Genomic DNA, 15,508 nt, shown 5'->3' on the forward strand with positions numbered 1-15,508 from the left:
CTCATGAATACATTTTCCCCCAGAGAGATGGCTGTTAAATATTTACCAACACACCCCTGTTTTTAAGGGGTTTTAAAAGAATATCAGAGAGAGAACAAGATGGTCACAAAGCAGCAAGAGATGGGGACCAGTGAAAAAGTAGAAAAGGGAAATCTGCTCTTCTGAGGCATCAGAAAAAGGTGACAAAATGGATGCAGAGATGTGAATTTATTGAAATTGAATGGGGAGTAGCTTTGTAATCTTGCCTGATGTTTTATATCTCTTGTTAAATATGTGCCTAGTACAGTGATTTGCTTGTTATAAAAATAACTTAGATATGCACAATTTTCACAGCACTTTTATATACATTACAGAATGATAAATTTCTGCACTACTTTACAAATGAATAGAAAGTGACTTAATAGTTACCAGGATCAACTTGATAATTTTATCAATGAGTTGATTGTTACCTAGAGATATTTAATGATTTGCCCCAGATCACTAAGCTAGTTATATAGAGAGGGTCAAGAATAGCTCCAGGCCTCTAAACTTTCATAATCCAATACTTACTTTGTAATAGTATGTGGGAGCCCAGTTGTCCTGGCTCACAAAAACCTACTGTTAAATTTTCAGTATTAACATTTACACCATGGAAATCAGCAAATGCTATAAAATAGGTCTTGATTTATTGCTTTGTTATCTCAACTTAAGAAAGTGATGGTAAATGTTAATAGTGCAGATTATATTTAAAAGTGGGCCATTCATACTTCATTTTTTGTGGGGGAGCCAGTTATTAAACTTTCATCAACATACCTTTGGTTATACATTTTATAGAAAAAAGAAAGGGAGGCTCAGAGAGATTAAGTGATTTGTCCAAGAATACACAACTATTAATGACTAGTATTCAGATATTCTTAAGGTCATTGAGGCCAATGCTCTTTTGCCACAATGAATCAATGCAAAATAATAAGCAGCAGTAAAGTATTGGGAGGATGATGAATGGAGAAATTATTATAAAATTTTTGAGTAGTTTTAGAAGATTTGTATGGGGAAACATTTGGGAGAAGAAAGGGAAGAAGACTGAGAGGTAGAAATAAGAAGGTAAGAATCATAAAAGGAAATGTGAGCCAAGGAATAAATAGCAGAGAAGCAGCAACATTATTTTGAAGAAATGATGGTAAAATTTCTGTCTAGAGTATGGTAGACCAAGTGGATAATGTTCTAGAACTTCCTCTAATAAACAACACTGCAGAATAAGAAGTAAGTAGGCAATGACACTGATCTAGGACTGGGATATGGTGAACTGGGAATGACAGAAGGAAAAGAATGTAAGGAGAATTCAGGGTAGTAAAAAGAATGTCCAGGTTACCGGAGGATTCAGGATACCAAAAATAAAGGTCAATGGTTTGCTGGCAGTAGATAATGTCAATAGACTTATGGTCACAGTAAAGAAGAGAATATGTCATTGGGATTGAAGAAGCAATGGAAGTGACTAAAAAGGAGATTGTAGTCTGAGAGGGCAAGAAATGAATTAGAGTCCTTGTAAAAATGATCAGTAATAATGTGGTTAGCAGCGTAACCATGTTGGTAAATGATAGCTAGAGAGTAGAGTTGCAGGTCAATAGAATATGAGGGGAAAATGAAGCATGAATTGAACTATAGACATGCTTTTAAAGGATGATGGGTTCTGTGTCATGTTGGTGCAACAAATTAGCTAGGTAACTAAGTCAGGTTCATTTACCACAGAGGAAGGAGAATTTACATCTGCAGGTCTCGAACCAACAGGGTAGTGAGCCACATGGGGCTATATGAAATTTCATGTATTTCCTAGGGGTCCAGGAAATGAAAAGTTCTCGCTATTGGACCAGGAACTATAGAAATGTAGAGAGAATGCAACATCTGTGTTTCCTTTTTATAGAAGAAAATTGTCTACTTTAATATGAGAAGTCACCAGACTAGGTGAATTGCAAATGTGCACACTCATGCTTTCCTAACCAAACAGAAGCAAAACCTAGGAAGAAATCCATTTTCAGGTGACCAAAATAACAAGACTAAAAACTAAATATAAAGCATAGCTAGTGGCAAAAATCCATGTAAATCACATGTGTAAGCAGTGAGAGTTTCTTTGAAAGAAGCAAAGGTGATGGCATGACCTATTCGTTGAACTTTCTCCTCTATTTGACTTGTCCTTAAATTGTAGAAAAGGATCAGAAAGGCACATATAAATATGCTGAACAGGAGATTTAGTCACAGGTTTATGATTTTTTCCATTGTAATAAAATACTTCACACCAAAAAGTGAAACGGTGCAGTTAAAGAAGCAGCCACAAGCAAGGAAGTGAGACGCTTTCACCCAACTCTCCTGTCTGGGTGGCTTTTGGAAGAGGCATATTTTCTTTCTGGAATATTTCTCATCTGGGTCTTATTCTCTGAAATGACATTTTGCTCTTTTGAAACTCTCCCCATGACTGGATGGTTGTGGTTACATTCCATTACATCTATTTCTTGATCATCTGTGGCCTTGGTAACTGGTTTGTTGGGTAGTTCAACTAAGAGTTACTCAACTCAAACAAAGACTCTAAACAAGAAGAGAATGGGTAGTATAAAGTAGATTCAGTCCCATCTAAAGTTTTCTCTTTATTCAGTCTCTACCAGCTTTAGTCCTGGAAATATATAAGCTCATTAACTAATGAATGGATATGTCTATAAACAAAAAATCTCAATGAAGAAAGAAAACTCTTATCTAAACCACATACACTATAAGTCTAGAAGAAAAAACTATCACAGCTATGCTGCATCTGAACCTGATCCCCCAATGATGTCTCATTTGCACAATGTATACCTACATTGTGGAATCATAGAGTCATAAATTAAGAGCTATAAGTGACCTCTGAAGTCATCAGTTCAGAGAGCTGAAGATACTGAAGCCCAGAGAGATTAGACCTGTCCAAGGTCACAGAGGTAGCAAGGGACAGAACCACGGCTCTGACTCCAAATCTAGTATTCTTTTTGCCATTCTACCACCAACTTCATTGCTCTCTTCTCCTGAGGAAATGGAGCACCACTCAAGCTAACCACTCAAGCTAGTCTAGGCTGAAATTTTGCCAAAAGAAACTCAAGAACAAGTTCAATGACTATGGAATAGAATAAGTAAATTCTTGGTGCCAAGGTAGAGAAAGGAAAAGAGGAATAATTTTTTTGGCTGTGAACAAGATCAAATAACACCACTATGGATTAAAGTCAAGTGAATATCAAAACACTGACAAAGGTAATAATAGTTTCATCCTGGCTAGTAGAAAGCTATGAAGGGCCACCTGAGAATGCTAGAGCCCCTTTGGAGGGTTGGTAAGGAGAGACATGAGTGAGCAGAGAAGAAGAATAGACCCTGGTATTAATGAAGCTAGTGAAGGCCATCGAGGTAATAGCTCAGTAGAAGAGAGGAAATGATTCCCCTCACAGCTTCCATGAGCAATATGGCTCTGGAAAATTTATCTTCGAAACTACAAATCAAATTCTTTCAAATCAAGAAATGCTTTGTTTAAACAACTATTATGTGCAGTTCACCCTTTCAATATAGATCAAAGGATAAAGTGACAATAGGTGCTGGGGTAATCCAATTTTCATCTCCACTCTCAGTTTTTATTTTCAAGACCTCAGAAGTAACCTTGACTTCCCCTCATTTTTTAAAACCATTACCTTCTGTCTTACAATCAATATTCTATTGATTCCAAGGCAGAAGAGTGGTAAGGGTTAGGCAATGGGAAGTGACTTGCCCAGGGTCACACAGCTAGGAATTGACTGAGAGCAGATTTGAACCTAGGACATCCCATCTCTAGGCCTGGCTCTCAATCCACTGAGCCACCCACCTGCCTCTGAATTTCCCTTTTAAGAAAGAACAGCTAACATGAAGCAAATCAAACTAGAACCACCAGATATTGGAGACATTGCTCTAACTGTTGTTGTAATTGCCTATTTCAAAGTTCATACTCTAAAATTATCTAAAGTAAAACCTAGTACAGAAATTCTCTCCACTAACGTAAATCAACAATTCATCCTTAACTAAGGGACTTGCCTATGATCATAAATAAGGTTAGTATGAAAGAGAAAAAACTTGAATCCAGGACTTTTTGGCATCAAGGCCCCTCTCTACCCACCATGTCATATTGTCTCCCCATAGTAGGGGTCATGGTGGATACAAAAATGAAAAAGATCCAGCCTTTAGCAAACCTCATTTAGACTTATTTGATGTTTCCTCTTTATTCACTCTCTGCTTGGCCTGTACCCCAGCAACCCTTTAAAGGCCCATTATCCAATGCAGAGAAATAACTTTGAACAATAGTCAGCAGATGTCTTAGCAAAATAAAATCACTTTCTTTTTCCTAAGATACTACAAACAAACCATGTCAGAATGATTGTATTTCCCAAGTTGAATAATCATCACTAAGAATCACAGAAATAAAAGGGACCTTGGTGGCCATGTAGGTCAATCCATTTCTGGAGAAGAACACCTCCTATATATGCAGCAAGCCATCAGCCGGCATTTGCTCTAAGACATCCAGTGAAAGGGATGCCCCATTACCTCCCAAGGTTGTCCATTATACTTTTGGAGAGCCCTAATTAGGAGAGTGATAATAAATGTTTAACAATCAGCTTTAAGGGGGAAAAGTGTACTCAGGACACATTTAATTTACATTACTAACATTTGTTCTGTTACTTTCTTAAGTATAGTCAATGAGCTAAAAAAGAAATCAGGTTGTGATTTATAGGGCTTGCTGATTTTCAAGTTATAATTGCTCCCACTGAAATTTAACAATTGGCTTTCACCAGTATGAGCTAATTCTACTACACTCCTATTGTTAATGGTAACCTTTTTACAATGTCTACCCCTTTCTCTTTGTTCTGTACTCTCTATCCTCATCTTTTAGAATCTCAGCCTCATAGAAGTTGTCTAAGCTTTTAACCAAACATAAAGTCCTTTACATTTAATGTATTCACTAGTTATTTTGTGCTGTACTTCACGGGAATCCCATTAACTTTTATTTCTGGGGTTCAACTTGTCAGGTTCAACTAGCCTGGTTGGGCTAAATGATCTTTTTTTTCTACAACCCACTGTCCTCTTTCCTTGTGGTTGAGTGTAAAATCTAATACTGTCACTTATGTCTTCTTCCTGCCCCCATTATCCCAACCCCAATCCTTTGTATATCACTGATTTCAGAAACAAAGTTAAAAAAAATTGAGACTAATATTTTCCATCTTTGCCTGTAGTCCTGCCCCATCTTTTCCTCATTCTCCTCATATTAAGTTGCAGGCTGAGTTCAAAGACTTTGGCTTAAAAAACAGATCAGAAGTGAGACACAATTCTCAAAACAGAAATAAGTCAAGGGATAATTATGTTCCCTCTACATGCAAATATCTTAATTACTGCTGGTAAGGAAGATATTTGTATGGAAATTTATGTATCTTTATATGTTGTATTTTTAATTTGTCTTTTAGAATAAAAAGGCCTCTCACACAGAAAATAAAACTCAAATTATTAAACACATATTTCTACCAACCTAAGAGAATTACCACACTGAGTTTAAGGTAGAAAATAATTCCCTTCCCTGGCTCCCAACCCACCATCTTTATCAACACCTCTTTTCTTCTACAGCCCTCTTTTCTCTTTCCCTGTGGTTGGGTTTAGAATCTAATAGTACCACTTTTGTAACCTCCCTATTCCAACTACTTCTACTCCAGAATCCCTCTGATTCCACTATAAAATCTATCATCATCATCTTCTGTGTTCAAACAACTTTCTCCAAGGGGATAATGTTGACAGAGTACAATACCATACTCATCCACGGACCTCTCTCACTAGTTATTAGATCACCATATTTCCAAATCACAGCAATATATGGACAGCTAAATGGGAGAAAAGACAATATTCTCAGTAGAATGCAAGTTCCTTGAGGGTGGGGGCTATTTAAGTTTTGTACACATAGCACCTGTCATAGTGCCTGACACATAGTAAGCATTTAATCAAAGTTTTGTCAGACGACTAATTAATTGGCTGATAGGAAATTGCTCCAAAAAAGAGAACTAGCATCTCAAAAGGAAAAAATATCTGTTTGTTCTAATAATGACTTCATCAATAACATTCCTACCAGATAATCTGAAGGAAGGAGGAAAGGAGAAAGAAACACTTTATGAAATAGAGAAAGTGCTCATATTTGCTTCATTAATATTCCTTCAAGCATTTTCCTGTTTTCATTCAATTCAACAAATATTTATTAGGCACCTATTATATGCAAAGTGCTTTTGATGCAAAGTAAAAAATGAAATAATCTCTACCCTTAAAGAATTAATGACTTATCATATTATAAATACTCTCCATCTCTATTAAGGAGACAAGAGGAAATGTATTTATTTTATAGTAGAAAGTCTAAGTTAGACATGATTGTGAACTCACAATGAACAAAAAATGTTATATCTTGAATGTAACAATTGAAGAAACCTGTGGAATGTCTATCCCTAGAGATGTCTGGGAATAAAACAAGCAAACCATCTGTCTGGGATAATTTGAGTACAGTCCTGCCTGAGGTCAGTGGGGGTGAATTGGATGACATTTTAAGATTCTTCCCAACTTCATGCTTCTTTAAAATTGAATGGTCTGGCATTTCCTTGACAGTTTCTGCCACTCCTGGGATACAGTGGCTTGATATTCAACCAGAAAAACCCATGCTGACCCTAAACCTTACTGTTATTCCTATTCAAGGTCACAGCCAAACAGCAAAAAGTTTCTAAAACTCAGGCATGGACCATAACTTATACTTCAGAGCTCCCACTGATTTCCTGGATAGTCCACCACAATATCTGAAAAAGGAGTACATGAAGTGGGACCTTCTAAAGGAAGCCACCAGCCTCTTTGTGAGGAATATGAGAAGAATAGGATTAAGAGAAGGGAGCAGGGGCCCTGAAAAGGTAATAAAGAATGCATTCTAATCCTGCATTTATAAATATTGTTTTAAGACACAGGACTGGCCATGTCATTCCATTGCTCAAAAATATAACACCAATTATGATTCTCTCGTGACATCTAGGGTTAAAGACAAACTCCTAAAGCTGACATGTAAACCCCTCCATAATCTGGCTCTGATTTACCTATCTAGTCTTATTTCAAACAATTCTCCACTTATGCATTCTACATTCCAGGCAAAATGGACTATGAGCTATATACCCCAACCCATCACAGATTCTTCTCCTTCTCTACAGATTGCCCCCATCCCTGATCTCATGCTGGAAACACAGTCCCTTCCCATCTCTGCCTCTCAAAAGATGTGTCTCCTTTAAAGTCAGAAATAAAGCACTATCTCCTCTGCGAACCCTTCTCTTACCTACCTACTCACAAATTGCCAATGTTTACTTCCTCCAAAAATATCTTTGCATTCTACTTATCTGTGTACGTGTAGTATCTGGCCAATTAAATGAAAGTTTCCTGGAGCTAGAGACTTTTTTTTTTGTCATTTTTGTTTTCATAAAACTAGTCCCTAACACAATACTTTGGACTTCTATACTCAGGATAAAATGTTTGTTGCGTTGAATTGAGTTTTGTAGGGAAACACTGGAAAAGGCAACTATATAAGAGATCTCATAACCACAACATATTCTTTACCAAAAAAAAGAAATGCTAATTATGTGAGGCAGAAACTTTTCTCATCCTTTACTTCTCAACATCTTTATCTCCTATCTCCAGATACTTCATTAACATGGATAGCACAAGCTGGCTCCACACCTAAAATGTTCTCCCTCCACTTTTTGAAACAATTAGCTCCCTTCTAGGCCCAGTTTAAGTACCATCTCTCATAAGAAGCTTTCTGATTCCCCAAGTTGAGAATGTTCCCTTCCTTAAAATTACATTTGCCTTTTAAATCTTTTGTATTTACTTACCTGAAGGAAAGAATTATTTTTGTTTGTTTGTTTGCTTGCTTGCTTTAGATTTCCCAGTGCCTAGTACAGTGCATGGTGCCTCTTTTTTAGGGAAGATGGGGGAAGAGATCTAGACCTGTGATTTTGATAGTGTGGAGCATTTCCAATGAAGAAACTCCCCGCAGTTCAGCCACTATTCTATAACTTAATCAATCTTCGAAAGTTGCTTAGAAGCACTGTAAGGTTGGTTTGCCCAGTGTCCTAGTCTATATATTTCAGAAGTGAGCAAGAATTGGACCCAGATACTCTTGATTCAGAATCTAGAACTGTGGATGGTGCTTCATAGAGGTTCATCAGATTGAACTGAACTGAACTACTGTCTGCAATTCATGGACCAGCTGCTGACTTGGGTATTAGGTTTAAATCCCAGCCTTTGCAGTAAACTTATTCAGAATTTCATTCTCCTCTTTTCAAAGCCCCATAACCAATTTCCCCAGAAAAATTAGGCATCCCTTAGTACTGCAGAGATTTCTTGAATGGCAATTATTTCTGTATAGAGGTATCTACAACCTAACCATCAAGAAGCTCAACAAGATAAGACCAGAATATGGGAAAGAAAATATAGAGGGCAAAGTCTGAATTTTCAGCCAAAAGTATGTTGTGAAATATGAAGCATGTTAGCAAACCAGCATATTACTATATTTGTCGCTGTTATTCTGAATTGTTGCCCTTAGTTTTAACAAGAAACTCAACAGAACAAGAACAATAAAATCCATAAAATTCCAACCATGTAGAGCTGGAAGAAATCTTAAGAGTCTTTTTAAGCCAATCCCTTCATTTTATAGATGACTATAAATGGCTTGTCTGTGGCCACATTGCTAGTTATTAGCAAGCAGGACTGAATCCCAGCTTCTTTTCTGATGTGTTTTTTTTTTTTTGGTGTTTGTTTTTACAAGCAGGTGAAGGTCAAGTCTCCTGGGGGTCTTTCCTATTCCTTACCCTAGTCAATATACTATTCTAAAAATTCTTCAAAGTTAAAACATCATCTCAATCCCAAATCCCATGTTTTGTTTTGATTTGCTTTTTACCTCACAATCTAGTACATCTCCAACCATTAGTCCAGACCCTAGGAAGGAGTTGCTCACATTGGTACCCTGGAGGTATGTTCCTTGATCTAAGAAAATGATTCACCACCATCCTTCCTTATATTATGTGTCCACAGCCCACATCCATAAGATGAACTCCTTCAGCATCATCTAGCAGACACTAAATAGAAACAACCCCCATCCCCATGAATAAAAATTGGACATCTAAAGAAGTGAAAGCTGAACTGAAAGAGGGGGTGGGGTAGGAGAACAACATGATAGGAAGGATTAGAAGAATTATCTTTCTTGAGAAAATACCAGGAAACCATGACCCAATTAGAGCCTCCTAAAAAGGGTTGCTTTTAAGAGAAACATTTTAAAGAGAAATGTAAATATGGAGGAAGAGTGAAAATGGCATACCAAATCTTGGAATTTCATTTCATAGGGGATAATGTATACAAATCAGTTTAAAGCAGACGACGAGGTCCTCATTTCCTCATTTTCATCAAGAGATTAAAAAAAAAAACAAAAAAAACACAAGAGCACAAAACACAGAGGCCTGGCCGGTGTCTTCACTTTATCAAATTGACTCTCAGCTAAGTCTTATTCCAACATTTTCCTAGGTTTCTGAACCTAAAATATATACACACATACATACATATATATGAATATATAAACAAACACTCACGTACAGTCTCACACCCAAACATATCACTATCCAAGATTTTTAATTGCAACAGGTTAAAACCAGAAGAAACCTTAGAAACCACCAATCCTAAATCTCCCATTTAACAAATGAAAAAAAATGAGTTTCAGAGAAGTTCTGACTTGTCTATGATGTCACAGCAAGAAGAGAGCAGACCTTGGAGAAGAACTCGGATCTCCTAATTTCTAGTCCAGTGTTCTTTCCTCTACATCAGTGATTCCCAAAGTGGGCACCACCGCCCTCTGGTGGATGCTGCAGCAATCCTGGGGGGGGGGCGGTGATGACCACAGGTGCATTTATCTTTCCTATTAATTGCTATTAAAATTTAAAAAAAATTAATTTCAAAAGCGCTAAGTAATATTTTTTCTGGAAAGGGGGCAGTAGGCCAAAAATGTTTGGGAACCACTGCTCTACATTATGCCCTTCCAAGCCAAAATATTAAAAATTGCACTTAACTGAACTCACTGTTGTTTTTCAGTTTTAGAAATGGAGTTGGATTGCATACCTTAATTTGCCATCCATTCTGCTGTCTGGTGCACCTTCAACACGTAAGTTTGTTGTTATTGTTGTTGTTGTTTTTCCAAACTCCCCTCAAGACCTGTTTACTCTAACATCTAGACACAGAACAGAACCTCTGGCAAGGGCTATGGCCATAGTGGCTGCTCCGCATTGGCCTTTTATTTCCTGATTTACAGTGTCATTCATCTGTCCTCAGGCATTCACCTGGGACTGAGACTATGTCCAACAAGCAGGCAAGGCAAACTCTTTCTGTGCCAAATCATTAAGCAATGGGTCCTGTTGCTTCCAATGTTAAATTCAGCTGGTTCCCCCACCGTATTCCTCACTATTCTTGATTCGTGTTGGGGTATCCTCTCTCCCTACCTCAGGCTGAAGGATGTAAGGCAACTTTCACTAATTACCACCGACACAGAAGTAGCCCTGCTCGCACCAATCCACCTCACCCCACCAGAGAACCAATGACTTCCCACAGGAGACAAGAGGAGCCTGGTCTCTGAAGGTTATCTTGTTAGAGCCAAGACAGCCAGTGATCTAAGTCTCCAATCCTTGGTAAAGCAGAGTAAATTGCATATAATGGGAGAAAGAAAGCGGGTTTCCCACCGCTCTGAGCTTCTTGCAATCCTGCCAAACAAACAGGCAGCAAATACGGTCTGGGGTGAGCGTGAATGCAGGAACCTCAGCGCCCTGATGTGGCGGGATGCACGTTGGGATGATAACCAGCAATGTGGGGCACTGCTTGGTTCATAAAGTCTCTGACATGAGGTCAGTGGTCTGGCACTGCGTGTGCCCCCAAATTCTGCTAACAGGCAAACTGCCCTGTTTGTGCTCCTTTTCAGGGGCATTTATCATTCTCAGCTAAGGGTCTATGAGGAATCTCCTCTTCTGCAGCATCCAGGAGAAGGGCAGAACTCTGAGAGCAGCCTTGCTCTAAGCTGGACCCATCTCCAATGGGGTTGCCTATATACACGGTCAGGCCAGAAATGCTGACCCAAAGTCATATACCCAGTAGAGCCAGTAACCCATCCCTTCTATTGTGCCAGGCTGGGAGTAGAGAGGTGGCTCATGCCCGCTAATTCCTAACCTTAAATGGAGGCAGGAAGGAGCTGCTATGACCTGGCAGCTGGCTATTGTTGGAAGGAGGTCACACGAGTTTCAAGGAGGTGGCAACCTGCCTACGTGCCACAGAATAGACTTTATGTGGCATCTCTGGCACAACACACACACATCTCTTCTTGAAATGCCTGGTACCTTGCAAACCATTGAGTTGTTTTCTTTATGAAAGCATTCAATGTGGGAGCCACTGATAGCCTCCATTCTAATGAATGTCTTCCTGAGTGAAATACTTGCTCTATTTCTTCCCTTAGGAATGTCCAGATGGTTTAGTGGATTGGGGAGTGAAGTAGGAGTGGGGGTGAGAGAGCACTCCAGAAAATTTCTTTTCATCCAGAGAATTTCTTTTCACTGAGTTAATAATTCACACGATTCCTATGAATGTATAAATCAAAACTCTTGAAAGGACAACTTTTGGGGGGCAGCTGGGTAGCTCAGTGGATTGAGAGCCAGGCCTAGAGACGGGAGGTCCTGGGTTCAAATGTGGCCTCAGATACTTCCCAGCTATGTGACCCTGGGCAAGTCACTTGACCCTCAGTGCCTACCCTTCCTTACCACTTTTCTGCCTTGGAGCCAATACACAGTATTGACTCCAAGATGGAAGGTAAAGGTTAAAAAAATAAAGAAAGAAATAAAAGAAATTTAAAGAAGAAAGGACAACTTTTTGCTAAGCATTTAGCAAAATGCCTGACACATAGTAGGAGCTTAATACAGACTGGTTTCTCCTTTCCTTCTTTTCACATTCTGGATCTTACATCTTGGCCTTTTCCCCTTCAGTGTATCCCAGGCTCTCTCTTTCTAACCCTCAATTTAATTTCTGTTTAGTGTAGTCCCAAAGCTTGGGGGGTAGGGAGTTGGGTGTGCATAAAGCAGGGGTGCACAATTCTGTTTTGACAAACTAGTCAGGTTTAAAAGGATCCACTGATGTGACTCTACAATGATACTCCCAGGGAAGGAAGGAGGCATCTGTCTTTAGGCATAGACTTAAGAGAATAGAGGAATAAATCGTTCTGTTGCTTTGTTACATGAATGTTTGTTTTCTCTATCTAAATGTGTAACAGGAAATTAAGCAGTTCACCTTTGTAAACCGTTTGCATCCCACTTATGCATGAGCCAGATGGTGCTTTTCTTTGTTTTAAGAGATTAAAAATGGAAGAGGAGGAAAACAAGGAGGAGTTAATCCCAGCTCTGGAATACACACTGGGGAAGCACACACGCGCACACACACACACACACACACACACACACACACACACACACACACACCACTCTGTGCTCTGCATCCCCAGTTATCTACATTTAGCTGTGCTAGGCGTGAACAGTGAGCAAACGCCTAGACCCGACAGATTTAAGTAAACACAGGGCAGCAGAGAGCTGCGAACCTGTCACATCGCGTCAGTTTTCAGATGGAATCCTTCAGAGTGTTCCCAGAATATGATAAATTACTGCATTCTCCCAGGGCCTCAGCTGCTATGTACTCAACAATATCTTATATAAATCACCTGAAACCGAACTTAGCTCTAGGACATACCTGTTGCTGCCACTGAAGGAAGACTTCCACATAGGATGCCTGGAAGCTCTACTTATCTCTTCTTGGAGCCTAGGAATGGCATGGACTGAGGTTCAATTTAAAGACACCAAGCTGGTTGGGGCTTGCTCTACCCTGGCTGGGTCCTTTAGGAGGAATCATCTCATTTGATGATAATCTCAGGTAGGTCCCCCATGTTGTATTTAGTTAATTACATTTCAAGGCATCCAGGAATAGTTACGTATATTATCCTAACGTGAAGCGATGGTGGCATAACAAGAACATAACAATCTAGCTTCTGAGTGAGGAAGACCAAGGTCCACATCTTATCTCTGCTATTTCCTGGCAATATGAACCCTGGCAAGTTACTACTTACTCCAGAAAACTCTCTAAGACTTTAAAGTAGAGGATAGTTGCTGATTTATATTCATACATTCAGAGATCTAGATGAGAAAGGGACACTTAAGAGGTCATCTTGATTAGGACCTTCATTTTATAGATGATGAAACTGAGACCCCAAAGGAAAGTCAGTACAAGAAGGATTTTCCTCATTGGAAATCACTAATACAATAATATCACAAGTCTCTACTACTACTGCTGCTGCTAATAATAATAATAAGCAACAACAGTGTTGAAAGCCTACTGGAGCCCCCGACTTTGGAATTGAGGACTACTATGACTTTGAAGGAGTCTCCAACAGGATCCAGGCAGTAGAGAACCAATATTCTTTTCTATTAGACCTAGAGAGGTCAGCATCCCCTGCCCAGGGAACAAGGACCTATGTGGCTGCTGTTTAAAGACATCCCCTTCTCCTGTGATTGTAGGGATTATGTTAGACTCCTGGAAGTTCTGGGGGGATTTCTCTGAGACTGTCTAGAATTTCAGAAGTGGTCAGTCTTGTTGGATAAGGCTGATATGGGGGTATGGGCTTCCCCTAAACACTCTAAAACCCCAAAGGTATTAAAGTACATAAGGAACTCCTTTTTCCCTTGCATTCCTGTATTGCTGAGGGAAGCTGACCCTGAGTAATAGAAGCCAGTACAATAAGAAGGGTTTCTGGGAGAGGCACTCCCTTTGGCCCCTCCTAACTTTCTGATGAACAGATATATACTTCCCAGTTTGCTTCTGATAAGCATCTTCTGTTTGTACTTCTACACAGGTTATCCCCTTTCCCCTGGCTTCTGCCTTCAAGTCACAACACATCATTCTATGACCCCATCACTGGTTATGTAGTAACATCACCCCATCAACTCATCTCTGGTCATATAACCCCTGTTGTCAATAAGAATTTTAAACCCTGTCTCCTCTAGGAGGGAGTGTCTCTACCTGCACCTGCCTCCCCATCATTCAATTCAATAATTCAACTTGCATTCAACTTAACAAATCTCTCTATTTTTAAATTAACCATTGAAGCCAGTCATTCTTGAGGGAGTATCCTTCTAGCACTAGTTTTTCTCTTCTGCTCTCCCACAAAAAGGCCACAATCTCTCTTCTTTCTTTTCCTTCCCTCTCCCATGGTCACTTTGGTTACTACTCTAGAAAAATGTCCATTAATCCATTCTGGGGAGCAGAGGAGGGGAGTATGGACCACTGCCCCATGGCCAGGACACAGATTCACTTTCTTCCTCCTCTCTGTCCCTTCCCATCTCCCCACCATGGAGCAGCCCACAGGTTGTGAGATTGAATGCTCTGATCTGAAGCTATTCAGTAAAGATATGAATGTGATTAAAGAGTTTGTTTTAAGGACTATAGCAAAAAAAAAAAAAAAGTAGTAGTAGTGGTGCTGGTGGTAGTAGTAGTAGTAGCAGACAATCACTCCTTTATAGGTTGCCACATCCAGGGTAGCTCCAACAATCCAGCTTTATCAGAAGGGAAAGAAGCTACTTTCTATAAAAATGAGAACTGGGTTGCAAAATAAGACTTTCTGGGACATCTTGGTGGTGTTTCCTTTTAGTCTCTGCTATCAGAAGGTTAAGGAATACTGGAGGTTCTAAGAGATTTGAGGAAGAGCTCTGGTGATCAGAACTCAGGCATGATTTTGCTACCAATTTATAATATACTTGAATAAGTCTAACTCATCTGTGGGATAGGTATAGAAATGCCTTCAAAATCTAAATCTGTGATGCTAGGGGTTTGAATTCGTGCATGTATTTTTGCATGAATATTTCTTTTTGTATGTAAAGATGTGGGTCATGCTTCAAATAGTTGTTTTAGGGGAATTGCTAAGTTTTTGTGAAGCCATCCACATTTTCTCTCCCTGTCCCCTTGTGACAAATGGCACACCTCTTTGAGAGAGTTAGGCTCATAAATAACATCTACTCAGAACCATAAATTAGAAAGAGGAGATGCTAGGAATGTACTCCCTCTTTCCTTCAGGAATCACAGAATTGAAGGAGATCTTAGAGGTCATCTAGCCAGATCCTTAAATTTGATTAGTAGACAATAAGAAATGGAAAGAGTTTTGAAGAAAGGCAGCTAAGTGGCTCAGTGGATAGAGAGCTAGGTCTGGAGAGGAGATATTTTTGGTTCAAATTAGCACTCAGGTACTTACTAGCTGTGGGATCCTGGGCAACTTATTTAACCATACTTTCCTAGCCCATACCACCTTACCTCTCTTCTGTCATGAAAGAGAGAAAGAAAGAAAGAAAGAAAGAAAGAAAGAAAGAAAGAAAGAAAG

The 15,508-nt window shown here is 39.3% G+C and overlaps 1 protein-coding gene across 4 annotated transcripts in view; it reads right to left on the bottom strand.

Annotated features, from left to right (window-relative positions):
• The window catches only part of NTRK3 (neurotrophic receptor tyrosine kinase 3), a 445,036-nt gene that overhangs the window by 35,875 nt on the left and 393,653 nt on the right, over positions 1–15,508 (bottom strand). The window contains exons 16-17 of one of the 4 annotated variants that reach the window (XM_044665437.1): positions 5,371–5,391; positions 2,264–2,284 (exon numbers count right to left, since the gene is read on the bottom strand). The exons of the other annotated variants lie outside the window; for them this stretch is intronic. Coding sequence (XP_044521372.1) covers positions 2,264–2,284; positions 5,371–5,391 — 42 coding nt within the window. The remainder of the gene's footprint in view (positions 1–2,263; positions 2,285–5,370; positions 5,392–15,508) is intronic. 4 annotated transcript variants of the gene reach the window in all.

Source organism: Gracilinanus agilis, chromosome 2 (assembly GCF_016433145.1).
Source record: "Gracilinanus agilis isolate LMUSP501 chromosome 2, AgileGrace, whole genome shotgun sequence".
NCBI classification, from domain to species: Eukaryota; Metazoa; Chordata; class Mammalia; order Didelphimorphia; family Didelphidae; genus Gracilinanus; species Gracilinanus agilis.